General features: G+C 55.9%; 2 protein-coding genes across 3 annotated transcripts in view; one reads left to right on the top strand and one right to left on the bottom strand.

Annotated features, from left to right (window-relative positions):
* The window catches only part of TP73 (tumor protein p73), a 56,216-nt gene extending 50,039 nt beyond the window's left edge, over positions 1–6,177 (bottom strand). The window contains exon 1 of one of the 2 annotated variants that reach the window (XM_066374869.1): positions 6,074–6,177. The gene's annotated coding sequence lies outside the window, so the exon portion shown is untranslated. Of the gene's footprint in view, positions 1–5,226; positions 5,848–6,073 lie in introns of those variants that run through there. The other variant, XM_066374870.1, reaches the window with a different exon arrangement.
* A 1,539-nt stretch (positions 6,178–7,716) lies between these two features.
* Positions 7,717–21,992, top strand: WRAP73 (WD repeat containing, antisense to TP73). Its single transcript, XM_066374867.1, has 12 exons — positions 7,717–7,866; positions 10,852–11,004; positions 11,502–11,618; positions 15,911–15,983; positions 17,755–17,858; positions 18,488–18,574; positions 18,791–18,925; positions 19,007–19,084; positions 19,382–19,466; positions 20,645–20,770; positions 21,226–21,417; positions 21,659–21,992. Exons 1-12 carry the CDS (start codon positions 7,798–7,800, stop codon positions 21,799–21,801), a joined length of 1,362 nt encoding a protein of 453 aa, XP_066230964.1. The 5' UTR covers positions 7,717–7,797; the 3' UTR covers positions 21,802–21,992.
* Positions 21,993–22,443: the final 451 nt, after the last annotated feature.

Below are 22,443 nucleotides of genomic sequence, written 5' to 3'. Positions count from 1 at the left end.
CCACCCCTGGCCCTGAACAGAGGATGTTCTCAGGATGACCGCCTGCTCCCAGCCCTTGGCAGGGGAGACTTGCCCTCCGGTGAGCCCTGAGTGTAGCCTCCTGGAGTGCTTGCTGGCCACCCTGTCTCCCACTCGGGCTGCCTGGGCCCTGATGTCACTGAAGGGCGAGGCTGCTGGCCTCTAGCCCCCAGAACAGGACCCGGTGAGCTGCAGGCGGGCAGTAAGGAACGATCAGTGAACAAACCAAGTCCTCAGTGACATATACCGCGGAGCTCAGCACCGCATCCCTTGTCTGAATTGTGAAATCCGAGAAGCTGGGGACACACAATGATTCCTTCCCTCCGGGTATTTTGTGACCCACTTAATGTCGAGACCATGAACATGGTCACAGACGCACAGGTGAGCTTGACTGTGGGGTGTTTCTATCAGATCCCTGGGTGGCATTATAGAATACAGGATTCAGGAACTGTTACTTTTCTAAAAGAATGTTTTTGAAATCTGCATTCTGAACCACCCAGAGCCCAAGGGTATGAGACAAGGGATGGTGGGCCTATGGTTTAATTTGGACCATGAGGTGGGGCAGGGCACACCCAGTTAAAAAGGCCCCACCGACTCCTCACAGGGTCCTCAAAGAGCCCCGAGGCCCAGTATGAGGCGCCCGGATGATGGCCTTGGGTGGCACTCCCCACCCGGGGGTGCTGAACTCTCTGCTGTCCCCACCCTCCCCTTCTGGGGAAGAGAAGACATTTCCCCCTCATCTTACAGAAGCCAAGCTCTGAGAGGTCCCAAGAACAAGCGAGCAGGTCTGGGGTGGATTCGCGCCCACCTCCGGCGGAGTCTATAGTCGTCCCCCCCTCACCATGGCTCGTCACCTCTTACCACCGAGGATCCCTGTCAATGGCACGTCCTGGAATAGCACACATTTCAAAAGGTACTAAAGGGTTCAGACAGAGCAAGGCAGGTGACACACCCACGGGGTCATCATCCCCAGACCCTGGCTTCCCCAGAACCCCCACGGTCATCCAGTCCATGGAGAGTGAGTCTGTCAGGAGATAAACATAATGGAAGTTTGAACAACAGCAGAGAAAAGCAAGGGCCTTCGGGACGTCAGGGTCTGGGGCTCCCTCCCAGTGACCTCAGGCAGAAAGTCCTGAACTCTGATGACACAGCCAGCAGCCAAGCGCAGGGACAGGACATCTCATACACACAGTCATCTCTAGCTTTCCCGGTTCAAACCTGGTTTGCATGTTTAAATGGCTTGCTGTAAGTTACACTGTCACACGTGGCCCTTTCTCCTGACTCCGGTCACTTACCCCACGACGTCGGAGAGTACAGGGTGCTCCTGCAATCACACCCCACCCACCTCAGTCTTCCATTTGGCTTTTTCTTTTTTTCTTTTTAACCGGAATTCATTATATTCATGTTAATCCAATTAGCTCCCCATTGACCAATCCTTCGTTCTTTAATTTGCAGCTTCTTTCTAAGAGCTTGAGGACTCGTTCACAACTTAATGTCGCCTCCTCATTACTGCCAAATAATTAGACAAGGAGCATCCCTGATCAAAAATTAAGAACCTGAGAGCAAGTTGGAGCATGCCTCCCTCCTCAAGGCAAAAAAATAAAGTAAAATAACAGGAGGCTCTTAACTGTGGGTTTTGTTTGCCCTCACTGACCGCGGGAAGCAGGGCACATTCTAATCACAGAGAATTGGTCACAGCTCACTGAAGACCAGCAGTCCTGTGATTTACATGCTAAGGACCAGCAGCCCCTCTTGTGACAGGCATCCCCCACTCTCGCAGGAAGCAGGTCTAGGTGATTTGCTTTTTATTTATTTATTTTTTTTGTATTTTTCTGAAGTGAGAAGTGGGGAGGCAGAGAGACAGACTCCCGCATGCACTCGATTGGGATCTTCCCAGCATGACTACCAAGGGGCGATGCTCTGCCCATCTGGGGCATTGCAACACACCTGAGGCGGAGGCCATGGAGCCATCCTTGTCCTCAGCACCCAGGCCAACTTTGCTCCAATGGAGCCTTGGCTGCAGGAGGGGAAGAGAGAGATAGATAGAGAGGAAGGAGAAGGTGAAGGGTGGAGAAGCAGATGGGCGCTTCTCCTGTGTGCCCTGGCTGGGAATCGAACCAGAGACTTCCACATGCCACTGAGCAAACCGGCCAGGTCCAATAGGTGATTTGCTTTATAAATGGTTGTCCTGCCCGGGGCACAGCTTTCCCCCGGCAGCCCCTACGGCATCTAGGGAGTGAGGGCTGCTGCCTTCTCTGCAGCAGAACCCCTCTCTGTGGCCACCCCAGCCCCACGCCCCTGCACAGCACAGAGAGGCAGGACTGACAGGGAGACTCCCTGGCTGCCTGCCTTGGCCTCACACCAGCTTGCCCCCGCCACACTGCCTCCCCCCCCACGACCAGCCCCGAGGGAGCGGGCCAGAGCAGCCTTTGTCTGGCAGGTGGGCCCTGCCTAGGTGAACCCTGAGGCCAGGAGTCTGCAAAAGAGAAACCCTGAGATATTTCTCATGTGTTTCAGCCCAGTAGAAAACACAGCCCATGTGGTCAAGTCCCAGGAAATTGGTGGGCATGGTGAGGGGCCATCTTCCCTGCCCACCTTAAACGATACAATTCAACCCAGGCATCCCTCTCCCTGGAGGTCACCTGCCCAATTAGCCAGATGCTTCCTGAGATACCTGCGCCTATCAACCGTCATTCCCCCCCCCCCCACCCGCCCAGGGCCTAGCACTTCGGAGCAGCAGGTGAGTAATTAGCACCCCCAGCACCCTCCCCACACCCCCCCAAGTCTCTGGGGGTGATTCACCAGATGGCAGTGGGTGAGGACATCAGGGACAGGTCCTTTCCATGTGCCTCCACTCTGTGCAGGGCCACAGAAGACAGCAAGCCAGGCTGCCCAGTCAAGCCCTGCACGTTGGCTGATGGGAGGCAGTACCGGTAATACCCACGCCCTTGGTTCCCACCTAGAGGGAGGGGGTGGGGCTGGACCAGCCTTTCCTGGGCACCTCGGGTCTGCCCTCCGGGGTTCTCAGGTGTGTTCCCAAGGGCCACTCAGAGAAGAGAAGGGCTGTGACCTCCCCAGAGAGAGGAGGCAGAGGCTCCTACAACATAGGGAAGCAGGCCGATGACCCCCACCCACCTCTTCCTATGGAGCAAAAGTCCGGGGACTTGACCACGGCACGGTGGAGTCAGGATTTGTACCACTAGCTCAGTGCCCCAGCGGCTGCCCGCTCCGCCCCAAGAGTAGCAGCAACTGTGGCCGGCCTGACTCCTGCACCTGGCCGGCATGGCTGGTGCGTTCCAGCTTTAGAGTCCGCCTGTGGGTGGGGGTGGGCGCCCAGACACACAGCTCTATCACCCCTATCGGCAGGTGCATCAGAGACGGCCCGCTCGAACGCCTCCTGTTGGTACTCATCCTGGCACCCAAACACGAGGGCAGACAGTGGTGAGTGGGGCTGACCGTGCCAGCACGGTGTTGCTGCCCCTCTGTGCCCCTCCCCTTCCCAGGCTTGTCTGGGGGTGGGATGGGGAGGCAGATCCAGCTGCCTTTGTCCTTGGCTCCTCTAGGTCTTGGGGAAATCTGATTCTGACTCCAAGGCTCACAAAGTTTCCAACCACTGACCCTGTAGTGACCCCCCGCAATGTCCCCTCCGTGACCTGAGACCTGCCTTCAGTGTCTATATCTCCTCTCTCCCCTCTTCATCCCAGAAGACACCTTCTTGCTACCTGACCTCTCCCCAAAGCAGTCCTCTCTCATTCCCACCCTCTCAGAGGGGCCTCCTGAGACTCCTCCAGCCTGGGCTGACCCATACACCTCCACAGCTACTCCATTCGTGGCCATCCGTCATGGCAACCCCAGGGAGCTAACAGTTACCATAACACTGGCAAAGCGCGTCTGTGATACATTTCTTTATTCGCGTGTTCACTCATTCATTCATATCTTGTTTCTAAAAGCGTGTGCATGATTCTTAAATTCTTATGCTGTAGCAAAATTTCAAACATGCTATCCTTTTGTTCTTGATTCAATGTCTTTTAAAAAAAATATTTTATTGAATAAATCGAAAGATGGATGGGTGGCTGGACTTCTATAAACCTCAAAGGGACGATGAGTGTTCTGTAGGCTTACAGGACTCATTTCTCCCCAAAGCTAATTATTAAGGCTAAACAGATAAACACCAAGGACAGCAAACCCAACCCAGCCGAACCGTTGCGTTGATGGTCTCTGAATGTCCAGGTATTTAATTAACAGATCACAGCACATTTGGACTGAATGGCCTCTGGTCAGATGATAGTCCCACACTGTTTTCCCAGCCCCTTGCTTGTTGACAATGGTTTACCTGTCACCTATCTATTTATGTAGACATGTGCATACTTCAGGTATATCTGTTCAGAGACTAGACAAAAATACAGGCTGAGTAAGAAGGTAAGAATAGCTCCCCTTGGTTTAAAGGCTAAAAGGACAGTGGCTTGGTGGGGGGGAAGGAGGTCAAGGAGAGAGGGGAACCAGGAATAGGGTTTGTCTCCAGCCGGGCTGCCAGGCCGCCCATCCCATCTCCACCTGGAACAGACTTGGAAGGGCATCCCAGGCCAGCTTAGAGCCACCAGGAGATGCTCCTCTAGAACCTATCTCCTTGGTAACCGACTCCTGGATCCAGCGAGGCAGTCCCTCCTGCCTCCGAGTTCTCCTGGTCTAGGGAGCACCTGGGGCTTGGGGGTGAGTGGCTAAGGCCTTCACACCAGAAAATCGCTCAAGGATACCGAGTGAGTGGGCACTGGGCTGGGAGGAGCTTCTCAGCAACAGGCAAGCTCCCAACTTCCACCGAACCTGCAGACCGAGCCTCGCCCCGGAGCACAGTTGGAACCTCCCCTTGGAAGCTGGATGAGGAGGGCTTAGCAGGAGAAAGGCCCCTCCGGAACCCCAGCAAGGACGCTCCTGGCCCCAAGAGCCCCCCTCCCCGCGCTGCGGGCAGCACCCCGCCTCTCCCGCTCTACTCCGGCTGGTTCCCTTCCCATGAGCCAGTACCAGGAGCCGGTCGGACTCTAGGCGATACCCTAGGTCACCCTCTCTCCCAGTTAGTGCCAGGTCTCCCTGTCACTAGCTCCCAGCTTTGGAGCCACTAGCTGAAGCGCCTTCTGCCCTGCGCTCCAAACTCCGCAGGCGGAGCCGAGCCGCGCTCAGGTCCCTCTGGCGCCGGATCCCTGCACTGCCTACCTGTGGCCGTCGGAATCCCGGGCATCGATACCCGAGCTGGACCGGCGCTGACCCCGGATTCTCCAAGTAACCCCCTTCGTGGGTCCACCGGGCCCTGGCCGCAAAGCACGGAGGCGGGGTTGGCGGTGGACCCGTCGAGGCGGGTTATATGGGCGCTGCGAGGGGAGGCGCGCGGGGAGGGGGTGGCAGTGGGCGTTAGCGCCTTCCGCGGCCCGTGGGGCGGGAAGAACGCGGGGCTCCCGGGCCAAGCCGGGGCCAAGGTTGCTGCCCGGCGCTCCGCCCCCCCCAGCTGGCCGCATCCGAGTCGGGGTCCCCGGGCGAGCTCCGCCCCGCTTCCTTCCCGCCGCCTTTTGGCGCGTGTCACCCCTGCAGAGCTGCGGCCACCTGGCTGGACCAGGATCCCGTGCGGGGTCCTGCTGGCGAGAGTGAACCACGACCCTCCGCCAGCTTGGGGGCGCGGGCCAGGGCGCGGGAGCCGAGGAGGTGGGTAGAGACGCAGACTCCGCGTCCCGACGCCTGCCTTTCTCCCAGACGCCGCACCTTCCCGGACACCCGGGTCTTTCCTCTCCTCCTCCCCCTAGCACTGGGCTCCTGTGCGCTCGCTCGGGGCGCTTGGAATCCACGCGCAGGGGAAGTGCCGCGCATGGTGTGTGTATGTGTGTGTGTGTGTGTGTGTGTGTGTGGGCGGGGGGGACCAATCCGCAAAGTGTCTACTCCGGCTGTGGCCTGCTGGGCGCAGGGATGCGGGTCCGGGCCCCAAAGCCGGAAGTTGGGTGAAGTCCTTTTTGTTCGGGTGGCTCCAGCGGAACTTCTCCGCTGAGAAGGGCGCGCCACCCCAACCACTCACCGAGCCGAGGTCACAGCGGCGCCCTGGCCCTGCGCGGCACTGAGGTTCCGTTGGGACCCTCTGGGCATGACTCTCTGGGCCCCAGCCAGCGCTCTTCCGGGGCGGAGGCTGTGCTCCATCGCACCTACGGAGTAACTGGGGACACAAACGCTCACGCGTCGTGTCCCGCACCCTGCTCCCTCCCTCGCCCCCACCCGCTCCTGGCCTGCGGTGCGGAATTCTGTTGTGTTTGCGCAAGTGTGCGCGAGTGTCCACGGCAACATGTGGGGCGTGCACCCGGAACTGCTCTCTGCGCCCAGAAACCACCTCGGGCCAAGGCTTCCCTCCGGGCCGCGACGCCTGCGGCTTCAAGGTTACAACCCCTTCCGCCCCACAGAGGCCCCACAAAGGGAACGAGTTTCGAGCGGCCCTCGGCAGCCAGCAACTGCCTTTCGCTGCCTTCTGGAGCTCATGCGATCCGTTTTCTGTCTTTGAACCGATATCCCCAGGCTGGCCCTCGCGTCATTGTCGCCCGTGGAACTGCGCGCGAGCCGAGTTGGCGCAGACTGGGTTCTCTGGCTGCACGGGGTCTTCACCTCACCTGGAGCGCCTGGCAAACTTCCACACACCTGTATTGTTCATCTACTGTTTGCGAGGCGCAGGTGGGGACACAAACACGAATCACACTTAGGGGTGAATACGGTCCGGGCAGAAAAAGCCAGCCCCGCGGAGCAGGACGCTTGCATGCATCCCCTACCAGTTAGTTCCGGGAAGTTGGGAAGGTGGGGGGCCTCGGCAGGGACCAGCCCCTCCCTGCGCTCAGAGACACCAGGAGGACGAAGTCAGGTCTTCGTGCTCGGAACGCAAGTTAATGCGCGGGGTCCCGGTGCGAGCAATCTGGTGGGCTGCAAAGGTTCCGGCGGGGCCTGGCGGGGGGCGCACTCGGAGGGGTTTGGGAAGGGGACCAGGCGTCCCGAGTGGACAAGAAGACAAGGTTGGCGTGCTCAGGGCTCAGGGGTGGATCGCAAAGGCTGTTAAGGCAGCGCCCACGCAGGTGCTAGCTGCGCGGTCCCAGCGCGAAGGCCCGCAGAGGACTGGCGGGTGCGCGCGGTGCACGCGCCCTGCCTGCCAAGTAAGTGTCAAATTCGTACCCCCGGGATCTAAGTTGCACCCGAGCGCGAGGGGACAGTGGTTGCGGGCGGGTAGCCCGATCTTGCCAAACAAACAAACAAAAACAAAGAAAAAGAAGTTTATCCACCATGTACAAAATATGTGTACATACACTATTATATATCTACATATATAGAAATGCATGTTTGTATGTAAGCATATTTACGCATAAACGTACTTACGTGGGAGCATAGTATATAAATACAAATGCACAGCACATAGGACATCCAGTGCAGTATTTGGGAACATATTTATACTAAAAACGATTCGCTGTTTGTCTGAAATGAAAGTGTAAGCGCGCGTCGTGCATCTTATCTAGCAGCTCAGGTTGGACCCGAGCGAGCACCGCCCGTGGTCATCCCAGGTCGCGAGAAGCTTGGCGGGGCCTCCAAAGCGAACTACAAGCCCCACGATGCCCCGCGCGCGGGGTGGGGTTGCCTGGGGCCTGATAGGCTGCGTCGCGCTTCCCTCCCTCCGTCACTTCCGGGCGCGGGGCTGACGGTTGCGGCTGACGGTGAAGGGGTCTCCAGCGGGGTGCGGGGCGTGGGGCCCGGCGCGGCGGGCAAACTCCCGCCATGAACTTCTCCGAGGTGTTCAAGTTGTCCAGCCAGCTGTGCAAGTTCTCCCCGGACGGCAAGTACCTGGTGAGCGGCCGCAAAGCCTGGAACCCCCGCACCCCCCACCACCGGGAGGCAGGGACCCGGATACCGCAGCGGAGGCGGCCGCAGGGACGGGGCCGGGGCAGCGACTGGTGACTTGGGTGGGCGCGGGGCCCAGCCCCCCTGCACCTGGACGGGTTTCCACCTGTCGGGGGCGGAGCAAAGCAGTGCGTGCGGTCTTTTAACACACGTGAGGACACGGGTGACACCAGCTCGTCGCTATTTTGTACCCAAAAGGCGATTGCAGAATCCTATCGCCTGGAACCGGTGCAGTAGCGGGTGCAGCCCGCCGGGTCTTGCCATCCGTCCCAGCCCTCTGCGCTGGGGCTGTCTTAACCACGTGCCAGCTGGATTGGCTTCACTGACCGGCGGTCGGTGTCCTGATGGGAGGGCTGTCCGCACTGCTGGGGTGGTTGGTGCGGTGGTACTGACGTCACTGAGCCGGCCTGCGCACCGATGAGACCCGCTGTGTGTGTGTGTCCTCGGGATCGTGGGTGGGCATTGGTGGTGGGTGGGAGGTGACTGTCATTGGAAAGCCATGCAGGGGTGGGGTGGGGGGAATCATGCCTTATAAAAAGTGTTCTTAGTTTTCCTTGATCCTCTAAGGACTGACTGACACTTGGTGGTTCTTTTTCAGCGTGAAGCTGTTACTAATATCCTTTTTATTCTTGTCTTGGCCTTTCAGAATATAATTCCCAAGTGACCTGTTTGCCTTCTTTATGGAGGTTATTACTCAAAATCACATAAAGTAGCTAGCATTCAGCTACAAATCACAAAAGGATTTTAGCATGATGCAGAATGACTTTAGCTAAAACCTTGGTGCATGTTTGAAAGCTCTACCCCCATAAGTTTTACTTTAAAAAAAAAATTATTGAAGTACAATCCGGTGAATTAAAAAGATAAAAATTATATTTCCTGGCTTAATTTTGGTACTTCTTTGACTTTTATGCTCTGGTCAAAATACGGTGAGAGGCTTGATAGTCCTGTTGGTAGAATCCTGTTCTTCAAAGCTCTGTCTTAAATCCTAGAGGAGGTAGGTCTGTGTTGTCATTTTTAACATCTTGCAACAGAGTTGATACCTTTTTTTCCATGCGTTGCTACAAATATTCCATCTCCTAGTGAATTCATTGTAGCTGACAGTACTATTCTAATCTGCCTTAGCCCTCCCTCCCTCCTTTTTCTGTGGAAAACTCCTGTAGCTTTTTTTTTTTTTTTTTTTTTTTTTTTAGTGGAAGTTCAGAAAACACAACACAAACCAATGATCTAGTTTGACCTTGATGAGTACAAAAGTGAAGTAATTAACATTTAGAAATCTGGCCTCGACTTTTACTCTGTAAGGTAATCTATACTCAGCAGGTAGGTATTCTCAAAGAGAAACTATGTGCTCAGATATGGATACTAACGTGGGCATAGAGGAACTGTTTATCTTTCAGAAAACAGTATTGACACAGGGTTTTTATAGTCAGTACTAGGAGTAAATGTGTAAAAACAAAAAACCTATACACCTCACTGTCACACAGCTAGCCACACTCACAACACTTTTGGTCACCAAATGTGTAGGTTGTTTTCCCCACCAGGCAATTCTGTGACACCAGCTGGCTGGCCTACCATTTAACTCAAATTCTGATGCTTTCTACCTGGGGATAGCATCAGACTCCACAGGTGAAGGGTTAGTCCCACAAGACGGCTCTTACTACAGATGCCAGTCACCAGTAGCAGGTGCCTAGGTTACCCACAACTTTCTGTCTGACTTGGTTTCAAATGGGAGGTTCCCATGATCCCTCCAGCCTCAGGTTCAGTTAATTTGCTAATGTGCTTACAGAATTCAGGGAAACAGTGACTTGTGTTACCACTTTCCTAAAGGATGTGCTAAGCAGGGGTCCCCAAACTTTTTACACAGGGGGCCAGTTCACTGTCCCTCAGACCATTGGAGGGCTGCTACATACAGTGCTCCTCTCACTGACCACCAATGAAAGAGGTGCCCCTTCTGAAAGTGTGGCGGGGGGCCGGATAAATGGCCTCAGGGAGCCGCATGCGGCCCGCGGGGCCGTAGTTTGGGGACGCCTGTTACAGAGGAGCAACTGGGAGGGTCCCACATGCAGGCGCTCTGCCCTGTGGAGTGGGGGTGCCTCACCCTCCCACTGTGGGTGTGTTCACCCACCCGGAAGCTCCCTGAACCCTGTGTTCTGTGGGATTTTATGGAGGCTTCCTTCTGCGGGCATAATCGGTCCTTAACTCCATTTTCAGCCCTTCCCCCTTCTCAAGGGAGTGTGAGGGCTGGGGCTGGAAATTGCAAACTTCTAATGGCTTGGTCTTCCTGGTGAGCAGCCTACATCTAGGAGCCACCTGGGAGGCCACTCAGAGCCCCTCTCATTAGGGCAGAAGATGCTCCTGTCACCAGGAATGCTGTGCCAGGACCTGGGGGCAGAGACCCATGTGTATTTTCTGTTATCTCACAGTCAGTAAATGAGCGTCTGTGATGCATCGTTGATGACTGACAGAGTTTAAAACCCATGTGCTGATGTTCTGTTGGTTTGGCCCAGAGTTAGGCTTCGTCCAAAGGAAACTGCCATTTCTGTAGTCATTCCCACCAGCGACGGCGAGGCCCCGATCCCTGCTCCTTATACATCTTCTCCAAGTGACCGAGCCATGTGAACACTCTCCTCAGTATGTTTCCTACTTATATTTAGTTTCAACATATCACGAAGGAAGGAGTAGGAAATGACTCAAGTACGGAGTTTTAAAATAAATACGTTATACTGGAATATAACAGTTTTAATACCTAGTCTGTATAATTCAGCTTTTATCTTTTTATTAACTCATTTTCCAAATTGACGGGACCATCTGGACAAAAACCTGTCAGAAAGGCGAGAAGGGAGCACAGTCCCGGCGTGCGGAACATGCTGACTTTCCGCGAGCCCCCTCCTCCTGAGCGTAGGACCCACACACATGGCTTCTTTTCCCTTCCAGGCTTCCTGCGTCCAGTACCGTTTAGTGGTCCGTGATGTGAGCAGCCTGCAGGTCCTTCAGCTGTACACGTGCCTGGACCAGATCCAGCACCTCGAGTGGTCAGCCGACTCCCTCTTCATCCTGTGTGCCATGTACAAACGGGGGATGGTGCAGGTACGCCATTCCGGGAGTGCACCCAACTGAATGACTGTCCTCTGCCGTTCTGGTTTGGAGAAAGGGCAGGGCCCCCTACTGCCAGCTTTCTCTGAAAACTGTGGTAGATCTCTCGGAGTTTGGGTACTTTCAGAATGAAAAATAACCACATAATTATTCTTAATCTGTAACCAGATAGAATGCAGTAGCAGGAAGTGTTTGCAAACCCAGTCTGGCACCTGGGACTAGGGGCGTTTGGGGAAGCACTCAGCTGTCGTGTTTGATTGTGGAGCAGAACTGGACAAGGCTTCGGTCTGGCCAAGGGAGGGCAGCTTTGAAAGCTACAGCCAAGTGAAGTCCCCAAGAAGTGCGGTGACTTCCGTGGTGCGGTTGGCACCATGCAAGATTGGTCAAGGTGCCCTGTGCTCAGACTCCGCACTTGACAGCCAGTGTTTTTTTAAGCATGCTCGCTGCCCCGTTAGTTTGCCACCTTGCATTTCTCTCTCTTGGAAACCCAGGTGTGGTCTCTGGAGCAGCCAGAATGGCACTGCAGAATTGACGAGGGCTCGGCGGGGCTGGTGGCTTCGTGCTGGAGCCCAGACGGGAGGCACATCCTCAACACTACCGAGTTCCATGTGAGTGACCCTCCGCCCCTGAGCTCCGTTGGGTGTGTGAAAGGGGGTGATTTTTGGGGAGGGGCTTGTTCTTCACGTTAAGTTCATCAGAACGTGATAAACCTGTTAATGCTGTTAAATAACCTTTTTGCCCGGTTTTAAAGGAAAATTAACAGATTAGGAAAAAGGCCTTACGTTACATTTTAAGGATTTGAACAGTTCCTGTAATTTAACAATAGAAAATGTGCTTCGATATGAACTAACTTACATCTTCCTTCTTGAATGTCTGATTTGGGGGTGTCAGTAGTCACATCCCTGGTTTGTTCTTCAGACACCGTGGCTCTCTGTGCTGCCAGGCTCCGGGCTGGAGCTCTGAGTACGGGACAGATGTGTAAAATCTGATAATGAGCCCGTGGTAGCCTGGGGGGTGTGCGGCCGTCTGGCAGGTGGATCAGGGGAAGGAACCAGCGTTTGTAAGGTGTTGGGTAGAAGGTCTCTGGTGTCTCAGTGTTTTGTTAAATATAGAAAGGTGCACACGCCCTGCTCACATGCTTCCCTGAAGCAGCACGTGGGCCCCAGCATTTGGGCCTAAACCTGGAGTGCTGTCTGGGCTCCTGTGGGGCGTTCACCTGGTTCCCTCAGGACGGCGCCCCCGGGTTAAGGGGTTGGCTGAGTGAACTGCTCCTGCGACTTCACGTGTCCTGTATGTCAGTCTTCCGAGGAACTTGAGGTCCAGGCCTGCGGGGCAGGTGGTGGGAGGGTGAGGGAGGAAGCGAAGGCCCGGAGTGTCTGCACTGGACACCCTGACGTGGGAAAGGTGCTCATGGCTCGGTTTGCAGAGATGATCAGTGGAGCTTTTCATGGGGCCTCTTGTCACCATCTCAGACTTAAAGTTCTCTGGGCCAAAACCTCAGCCCCCAGCCAGACACGTGGCATGAGGTGCCTGCCTCCTGTCGGGCACCATGCAGGAGGAGGCCTGTGCCTCTCGGACGAGGTTCGGTGAGCAACTACAGAGGAAGCCCCTGCATTCCGTCGGGCTGGGAACTGTGCACATGGCCCCAGAGCCTAGCTCCTCCCATGGCCACTGTTCCCGCAGGGACTCCCCTGTGCTGCTGCATTTCCTGTTACTTGGAGTCTCACTTTGCTTGAGGCCCGTGTGTGTGTGTGTGTGTGTGTGTGTGTGTGAAAGAGAGAGAGAGAGAGAGAGAGAGAGAAAGGTTGTGTGTAGCCACTTGTGGTTTGCACTTGTTCCAAGTTTGTTTACACGTGACTTGTTCTCTGTGTGCCCATGGTGGACCTTTCTGCCCCCTCCTCACCACACTGCTTTTGAGGTTTGTCCGTGTAGAAGGTATGGCAGGTCCCTGTAGGACAGTCACCCCACAGTTTACTTAGCCCTCCGACCTTGGCTGGGCGTTTGAGCTGTTGGGACCCACATTGCTGACAGTATGTTGTGCCTCCCGTGACCCACGTGGAGTTCTCTAGGATGTGACCTGGGGGAGTCCCTGGCTGTGGGATGCGGTTCCGCCATCCGCAATGTTCGTGTCAGGACGTACAGTGATGGCGGCTCCATTCCACTGTGTAGGGACCGCATATAGGTTGTGGTGTTCATTTCTCCACTTGTCAGTGAGGGGCTTTGCTGTCTTGTTTACACACGCACGCGTGCACACAGTTGACGTCCGTGCCTCAGCTGCATGGGTTTACCGTGGTACTGTTCCTGTTACAGTTTGTGCATTGTGTCTAAAGACATCCAAGATCACAGAGTTTCTTCTGGTGTTTTTTTTCATGCACGTTTGTGGTTTGGCTCCCAAGTGCAGATGTGGCCTGCTGTGAATTATATCCTTTTCCGCTGTGTCAGAAACTTCCGCCTGTCTGTGTGCGGGTCTGCTTCTGGGCTCCATCCTGCTCCACTGATCTGTCTGTCTCGGTGCCAACGCCACACTCTCCCGACTACTGCAGCTTTGTAGGAGGTCTGCCCTCCAAACACACAGTTTTCCAGTTCTGCCCTTAGTCACTTTGGCCCTTCAGATCCTCTGCATTTCCATCTCACTTTTAGAATGAATTTGTCAGTGTCCTTTAACAATTCTGCTAGGGTTTCTAAGATTGCGTCGACACTGCAGACCAATTTGGGGGTGTTTGCGGTATTAACAGGACTGAGTCCTCAGATCCATGAACATGGGGCGTCTTTCAGCCGTGTTTCCCATGTTAGATCCTGCACATATTCTGTGGAACTTGTAGTTCAGCCCTAGACTGTTCACATTGGGGCCCAGTCACATTGGCCCTGCAAGTCCGCTCTAGAGTCTGACCCTCGGTCTGCTCCACTCGTGACAAGTGGAGAAACCACACACACTTCCCACAGTCAAGACCCACGGGAGCCACTTGCAAGTTGCTATGTTTATGTTCATGTTCATTTTCCAAACACTCGCTTCGTTGAGCGTGGCAGTGATAAGGTGATAAAGACCTACTTATTTTTCATGGTGAGAAAACATGAGGGTATTGAGGTAAAGGAGAAAATTACCTCTGTGAAAAGTGAACGTTCTCTCGCAATTCAGCACGGAAATGCTTGGAGGCGCCCTTTCCCCCTGGGAGGGGTGGTGCGGTCCCCCAGGAGCGCTCTCTGGGCGCACCTGAAACCCCGGTCAGAGGCCGTGTGCCCTCCCTGCTCTGGTGGCAGGACCATGAGCTTGCGTGGTCCTCTGCCTTTGAAGCAAGCCCCGCCCCCGGACACGGCATATGGATGCTGGCTGCTTAGTGGGGAGCTCCACAGGTGAGCAAGCCTGTGTTGCTGCGGTTCAGAGAGCACGAGCCTCTTATTTTTGTATTACATTGTGTTAGAGTCAGAAACAGTCGTCATGTTTTAGGAAGCGTTTTTGGTGGCAAGGGAGGGTAAAGATGAGGCTTGTGGTGCTTTGTGTCTTCTGTACTGTGAAAAGGCCTGTTACAGGTGTGTGCCTCTGCGGGGTGTGCTCCCCCGAGTGACAGCGCTCGGGGGCCCCATTTGTGGATTCCCCTAGGTCTCAGGAAATGAGGGTTGCAGGCAGGTCAGCAGACCGGGTGGCACAGGGGCTGGATGGCACAGGTAGGACCCGAGGGCTAGACATGCCGGGCTGGCAGGAATTGTCACCTCTCCTCAGCTAACCTGGCAGCCTCAGTGAGGCCCATTTCTGGGCGGTGCCAGCCCTGGGAGTGCGGTGCCCACGCCCTCAGACCCTGCTGGTCCGCCACATGCAGCGGAGCTCCCCAAACCTCTCTGCATGCCGTGTGAGCATGCAGAGGGACAGAGGCAGCAGCGGCCTTCAGACTTCCTTTTCTTTGGTGAGAAAAGCCGGCCTGGAGAGAATGCGGTTAGCTCCCTGTTGGCCTGCAAAAGGAGAAGGAAGGTGCGGTCTGCAAGCAGCACCCTGCCGCGAGTGCAGTTCCTCACGGTCACTGGCCATCAAGGCCCATCCTCTGTTCCCAGCCTGCGCGCGGCCCTTGGTTCTGTGGGGGCAGCTGTGGGGCCTCTTTCCTGAGCACCTGTTGGAGCAGCTGCTGGGCGGCGGCAGCCTCCACAGCAGATGGAGGGTGTGTGCAGAGTTCCTAGAAACAAGTTCAGTGGTCCTGGTCACAGGGGATTGTGTGCTTTTAGGCTCCACAGGGAACCTGAGGGCGGGGGTGAGGGGTTCCATATTAGGTGCAGACCTAGTGGGTGTTTTGAGTTAAAGGGTGATGGTTAAAATACCAGAGATCATGTCCCTGTTCCAGGTGCCTCTGCTTAAGCACAGGTGTCTGTCCCCAGGCCGACAGGGGCTCCGTCCCTTTTGTACCAGCCTGAGAGAGGGAGGGCAGGAAGAAGGACAGCTCACCCACAGCAGGGTCCCCAGAGCCCCCTCCCTTGGGGGTCAGTGTCTTTCCCTCTGTGGTTTTGGGACGCACCTTCCTGCCTCGGGCTGGGCCAATGCTCAGAGCAGCCTGACCAACGTGAGGAGACGAGCATCCCACCTGCTTCCCCACGTAGAGATGTTGCTCGGACTGAGAGCCACTTTCGCTGATGACACTAGGAAAACTGAGTGCTTGGAAATAGTGAGCTAAAGCACATTTACATTGTAAATTTGTGAATTTATTCATTTGACTGTGGTATTCAAATGCTCTTGTTATGCAGTGGAAACAGCACCAGGAGCAGGGAGGGGGTGACTGGGAGCCACAGGCATGAGCCAGGCCGGCACCCCTGTGATAACCCCTTTTCCTGTGTGGTTGGGCTGCCGTAGGTCCTGTGGTGGGACATCTCTGAAAATCTGACCATGTGCTGTGTCTGTCCTCCCCCCTCTCCTCCACAGCTGCGGATAACTGTCTGGTCCCTGTGCACGAAGTCCGTCTCTTACATCAAATACCCGAAGGCCTGTCAGCAGGGTGAGTCTGGCAGAGAACTGGGAATCCAATCCTCTGTTGCTGTTGGGGGTTCTTCAGCCTTCTTGTCTTGGGGAATTTCAGACACAGGCTGAGGTGTGCCCCCAGGTGATTCTAAAGCATGTCCCAGGCCTCCCGATGCTTTGTCTGTAACTGTCCCCATGTCTCTCTACAAGACAGGATTCCCTCTTAAGACAAGTCACAGTGACTAAAACAGGTATGACATAAGAAATGTACATGTTACACCCTTTGTCTGTTACAAGACTGGGTATTCAAGCCTGGAATGCTGGTGGCTGAGGCCAGGCAGGTCCACATTGAATTTGGGCAGACAGCAGAAAAACTGCGGAGCCGAAAAGCATTGGGCCACTCCATTTAATAAAGTCTCACAACGGCGGACAAGCACATAGGCAGGGGAAACTGCCTCTTGAGCAAACAAACAGCAAAAGTGGCCCTCACAGTGGCAGGCAGGCAATCCGTGCATCCACAATCCGCCATCTCTTGAATGCAAGCACCCATCGCCTTATAGAGGCCACACACACAGGGTGCAGCCACGTGCTCACATACCAATCTGACACAGCTGCCCCACAGCGCCCTCTCAGTTCATGCCCGTCAGGGGACTCCAGCTCATCTGGACTTCTATTGACTACTTTGTGATCTCTGTTCAGGGGAACGGTGACCTGTCCCATCTGGACATCCCAGAGGAGGATAAGGGACAGGTGTACTCTGAGCCAGCAGGGAGGAGAGTGGCCCAGGCACAGCCACCCCTGAGATGTAGTGGCTGAAGGGGTGCCACACTCACCCCGCACCAACCCTGAAGTGTCTTTCATTTAATAAGCAGGGAAGTGTCACAGAATTTGAATGGTTGTCTCCTTTTTTCTGTTGCCATCAGCAGTTGAGGTATATGTTTGAATGGAGCGCGGTGTCCATTTGCCGTTTCAACCTGTTGCTGGGATGTGGGGTCCCCCCAGGCAGCGTGGGCGTTTCCTGTGTGGGAACAGCCTGCACGTGACGACACATGTGTTCCCTCACCTCATGCGGTAGTAAATGCGACACCTGGGGCTCTGCATCCTGAAAAGGGCAGCGTGTCATTTCCAAATTCTTACTTCAGGTCTCCTTCTTCCAAATAATTGGAGTCAAAGGAAAAATTAAAGTGTTGGCCTGACCAGGTGGTGGCACAGTGGAGTTAGAGTGTCAGCCTGGGATGCTGAGGACCCAGTTTTGAAACCCTGAGGACACTGGCTTGAGCGTAGTCTCATCAGCTTGAGCGTGGGATCATGGACATGACCCCATGGTCGCTGGCTTGAGCAAGGGGTCACTCAGTCTGCTGTAGCCCCCCAGTCAAGGCACAGATAAGAAGCAATCAACGAACAACTAAAGTGATGCAATTACAAGTTGATGCTTATCTCTGTCCCTTCCTATTTCTGTCTCTGTCTTAAAAAAACAATAGTAACAATAAAAATTAAAATGTTATAAGCCAACTTCCAGCTAGCTAAGCACCCTAAATTTGTTTCCTAAAAACAGGATAGCCCACAGGTGCTGCACTTTGCAGTGACAGTTTGTGGGTCCTTGGGCAGGTCCCTCATGTCTTCTTCCCCAGGTTTCTGGCCGGCCAGTCATAGGGGTGTGCCCAGGGAGCGAGGCCATGCTGTGGGGTGAGGCCACCATCACTGCCTCTCTCTCCCGGACGTGGCTGCGCCCCCTTCTTCCTTGGAAACCGCCACCCGTGTCCCTCCTGTTTGGCTCCCTGACAGCAGCCCCTTCCTCTTCCCGGCAGGAGTCGCCTTCTCCAGGGATGGCCGCTACCTGGCCCTGGCGGAGAGGCGGGACTGCAAGGATTACGTCAGCATCTTCGTCTGCAGCAACTGGCAGCTGCTGCGGGTGAGCTGTGCCCCCGCCAGGGAGCCGGGGTCCCCGTTCTTCACACTCCTGGCCCAGCTGGGTCATTGGGGGAACGTGGCCGACTTCACGTCTCCGAGGGCAGCATGCTGCCTCGACCTCAACTGCATCCCCTGGTTAAGCGTCTGTGAGACCGGTGGACATGTGCGTGCTGGCGTGTGTTCAGAGCTAACACGCATCACATGGGGGCCCTGTTTTTTCCTTACTGGTTTCACGGGCCTGCTGCTTTCTCAGGAAGAGCAGGGGACCATTGAGCTGGACATGGGGTGCCTGCACTGCCCAGACGCCTGCAGGGGCCAAGGGCCGGGTTCGGGGCTCCCCTCTGAGGTGCGCACGGCTGCAGACAGGCAGTACAGGCAGGGCGGGGCCGGGGAGCCTCAGAGTGCGGCCCCTACAGGCTGCACCAGGCTGGCCGGGGCCGAGTGCTGGCTGCTCCGGGACCTCCTAACACTCAGGCTCACAACCACTAGGAAGGACAGGCATGCAGCCTTCTGTGTCTGTCTGTAGAAAGAGATTGTGTACTGGGTGTCTTAGAAACGTCAGTGTGAACGTGTGTCTGTTTCAGACCATGCTTCCCCCTTTGACCCGCATCTCCCTCTTCCCTGCAACAGCATTTTGACACGGACACCCAGGATCTCGCCGGTATCGAATGGGCCCCCAATGGCTGTGTGCTGGCGGCATGGGACACCTGCTTGGAGGTGTGGGAGGCGCTTTTCCTTGTATTCGTCCTCTACAACCTGATCGTCCCTTGTCCGCAAACCTCAGTACTCTGTTCGTGTAGCTGTAGGCTCGGGTAGCTCATGTCCCTGCGCATCTGCATACCTCCTCCTCCGCCTCCTGTCTGCGGAGTCTTACTCACTCCGTTCCAGCTGAGCTGGACCTTAGCTCGCGGCCGCCACGTCTCTCCCCTGCAGTATAAGATCCTGCTCTACTCTCTGGATGGCCGGCTGCTGGCAGCGTACTGTGCTTACGAGTGGTCCCTGGGCATCAAGTCGGTGGCCTGGAGCCCCAGCAGCCAGTTCCTGGCGGTCGGGAGCTATGATGGGAAGGTGGGGAAGGGCCCCCGCCCACGGTGAACCCTGGGGCCGGCGGGTGTCAGCGCAGGGCGTCTCACTGCGGTCCTCCCTCAGGTGCGCGTTCTCAATCACGTGACCTGGAAGGTGCTCACGGAGTTGGGGCACCCCGCAGCCATCAGCGACCCCAGAGTGGTGAGTCAGGTGTCTCATCTGTGAGCCGTGAGCAGTGCTGGAAGGAGCAGGTGGCCTTTCTTGCTGCACGTTGTTTGGTGATATGGGAGCTCCGTCCCTGTAGCCTAAAGTGACACCATGTTCATACAGCATGCCAAGACATGCTGCCTATGGCCCTGGTCTTTCCTGCCCACAGTCCCAGGGGCTGCAAAGCCATGTCCTTGCCTCTCCCCCCCCCCCCCCGGTTTTTCTCAGGTCTGCTCCTGCATACTGTCCAGGGCCTTTCACTGCCCTACCCCCGCTGGCCCTGTCTTTCAGGTGGTGTATAAGGAAGCCGAGAAGGGCCCACGGGGGACACTGGGCCACCCTGTGTGCCCTCCACCCAGGACCGCAGAGAGCAAGTGTGAGCCCTTCTCTTCTTTTGTGACAGAGGTTTCTCTGTCCATGTCTGTGTGTCCTGCACCTGGAAATCAGCTCTAGAAATCCAGCCTGGATGGCTGGTGCTCTGAGTGCCTCTTATTTTTTTTAAAGAGAGAGACAGGAAAGGTAGGGAGAGTGAGAAGCATCAATTCGTAGTTGCGTCACTTTAGTTATTCATTGTTAGCTTCTTATACGTGCCTTGCCCGGAGGGCTCCAGCTGAGCCAGAGACCCCTTGCTCAAACCAGCAACCCTACACCCAAGCTGAGGACCCCACGTTCTAGGCGGCAGTCTCGGGGTCCTCAGCATCCGAGTTGATGCTCTGTCCACTACGCCACCACTGGTCAGGCACACCACATTTTAAGAATAACATTTCCTTAGATGAGCCAGAGGGTCAGGAGGTAATGGTGGTGGAGGGCTGGACCAGGGCTGCAGAGCTGTGCTGTGTTCTGGCCGTGTGGCCCTGGGCTGGTCCCTCGTGTGGGTCTCGTTTGTGACATGGGTATCGGGCAAGTGGTCACGGGCACAGTGAGAGCTTTGTGGTCCCTCTGTAGCCTGCTCTGGTTTTATAAGGCTCTTTTCTTTTAAGACCATCATTTTAGAGCGAATTTAGGTTCACAACAAGGTTGTGGAGGGGCACAGAATTCCCCTCATCCTCCCAAGCACAGCTGCCCCCCATTGGGCACTGCATAAGTAGGACATTTGTCAGGGTGGATATGCCTGTATTGAGATGAACTCTTTTCAATCCCCCCAAAATTGTATTCTGCACGCTTTTCTACATATGAAAAGCCAACACAGGTCACAGAAAGTGAGAAGCAGCAAATGGTAAACAGATGCTGGAAGTGGGAAAACCGGAAATGCCCTGGTGCTGGGGCTGCCGAGGCCACGGGGGCAGGTGGTTCCGAGTCCGAGGCTAAGTGGGAGCCTCCCGGGAAGGCCTGGCAGGGGAGGGCGCGGGTCAGGCCTGCTGACACATGGCCTTATTTTCATAATATTTTGCCCTGATGCTTTCATGGTCCAGTTGCCTTTTCCTCCCTCTGAGCCGAGTGGGCAGGGGCAAGGCTCTGCTCCATGTCACAGGGCAGGGCCAGGGGCACCGTGGCGTCTCGGGCGTGGGTACGCTGTGCGGAGACGGCAGTGTGGGCTCCCTTCCCATGTTCTAGATGAGATTGCCTCCGTGCCCGTGTCCCTGCAGACTCTGAAACCTGCTGCTGACAGGGCAAACCCGAAAATCGGCGTCGGCACACTGGCCTTCAGTCCCGACAACTACTTCCTGGCCACGAGGAATGGTGAGTGCTGCGGCCCACGCCACGCTGTATCCGCTCACCATTCCCTCTGGTGCCCCGGACAGGCTCCCTCACTCATCCTCCCATCCTCTGACTTTTCTGGCAAAAGAAAGGAGGAGCTTCCGGGGTGGGGCTTTGCTGAACTCGGTCCAGCTGCCTCTCCACATGCTCCATCCTTACTTTGGTGAAGAACAGATCCAGGTCCCATTCCCGCCGAGGTCTCTCTATACAAGAAGGGCTTTTCCATTTTTAAAGGTTGTTTTAAATAAAAACCCAGAGCTCACCCACGTGGCTGATAAGCCTAGCAGTGTGACCATGGGCCCCTGGATGGACACGGGAGCACTGAGTCACCCCAGGGCCCGGTGCAGAGACCAGTCTCCCGTGTCCACTGCATGTCAGAGCCAGGGGAGAGCTGAAGCAGGCAGCACTGTGGACCTGTCCACGTTTCCCTTCCTCAGACAACATCCCAAACGCCGTGTGGATTTGGGATGTCCGAAAGCTAAGGCTGTTTGTGGTACTGGAGCACCTGTCCCCTGTGCGCTCCTTCCAGTGGGACCCGCAGCAGCCCCGGCTGGCCATCTGCACAGGAGGCAGCAAGGTGTATCTGTGGTCGCCAGCAGGCTGTGTGTCCGTGCAAGTGCCGGGGGAAGGTGAGAAGGGCTCACTGGGTACCGTCTGAGGCACCACTGCCCACATCTTCATGTGAACAGGTGTGCCTGACACGGGCTGTGGCTCCGAACTCTGTAAGGGGGAGGCGTGCCCAGCAGAGGCAGTTTGGGGACCATAGCTGGGTCACTCCGCCCCCGTCCCTGCACCCCCGGGATCTGGGACTGTGCTCCCTTGGGACCCTGGCCTCCCACTCTAACTCTCTGGCCACCTGTCTTCCTCCAGGTGACTTTCAGGTTCTTTCTTTGTGCTGGCATTTAAATGGGGACACAGTGGCCCTCTTCAGCAAGGAGCACTTCTGCCTATGTTTCCTGGAGATGGAGGAGGGGGTCGGCACAGCCTTGGGGCCACTGGGCAACCACACGTAGGACGTGAGCACAAGCGGCCATGGGACATGGAAGCAGACTGGGCACGTCAGCCGTGGGCACAGAGCGAGCTGCTCCAGCCGTGGTGGTTCTCGGGAGGTGACTTGTATTTTTCTATAGCAAGGCCTTTGTGTAAATATGTACGATATAAAGCTGTAATTTTTGTTATTTAAATATTTGCTAGTTCATAAAAAGGCTGATGCTGGTTTTCTTGAGGTCTGGGTCACAGGAAAGCTTTCTAGGGTAGTTTTAAGTCCTGGTTCAGTGTCTCGGAAAGTACTGAGCCCCAAGCTGCCAGTGCCCCCCAGACAGACCAATCCCTGGCTCCTGCTCCAAGCCCCTGTTCTGTCACTGAAGTTTTGGGAGAACAGCATCTGTTCTGCAGTGCAGGCGTGGAGGGTGGTGCCTGGCAAGGTCAGTCCTGACCTGCCCAGTGGGTCCTGCAGGGAGTCTCCCCGGCCGCTGGCCCTAACACAGCCCCCAGCTCTGTGCAGGCGCTCTGGCAGGTCGCCAGGCAGGGCGTGGATGGTCCTGGTAAGGTGAGGTTGTGCACCGCCGTGCTGTGTGCACACCACAGCCCAGCGGGGTGCTCTGGGCCAGCCTCGTCTTTGCACTGACAGCAAGGTGGCAGGCTCAGTGGGACAG

This window comes from Saccopteryx leptura, chromosome 3, assembly GCF_036850995.1.
Source record: "Saccopteryx leptura isolate mSacLep1 chromosome 3, mSacLep1_pri_phased_curated, whole genome shotgun sequence".
Lineage (NCBI taxonomy): Eukaryota > Metazoa > Chordata > Mammalia > Chiroptera > Emballonuridae > Saccopteryx > Saccopteryx leptura.
The sequence above is the reverse complement of the archived record's forward strand: the minus strand, read 5'-3'. Positions and strand labels throughout refer to the sequence as shown.

Bases quoted from the DNA above. Each gene is read 5' to 3' on its own strand.
- WRAP73 (XM_066374867.1), top strand. From the start codon at position 7,798: ATGAACTTCTCCGAGGTGTTCAAGTTGTCCAGCCAGCTGTGCAAGTTC. The intron at 17,859-18,487 runs GTGAGCTGTGCC...TCCCTGCAACAG, and splicing joins GCAACTGGCAGCTGCTGCGG to CATTTTGACACGGACACCCA. The intron at 21,418-21,658 runs GTGAGAAGGGCT...GTCTTCCTCCAG, and splicing joins CGTGCAAGTGCCGGGGGAAG to GTGACTTTCAGGTTCTTTCT.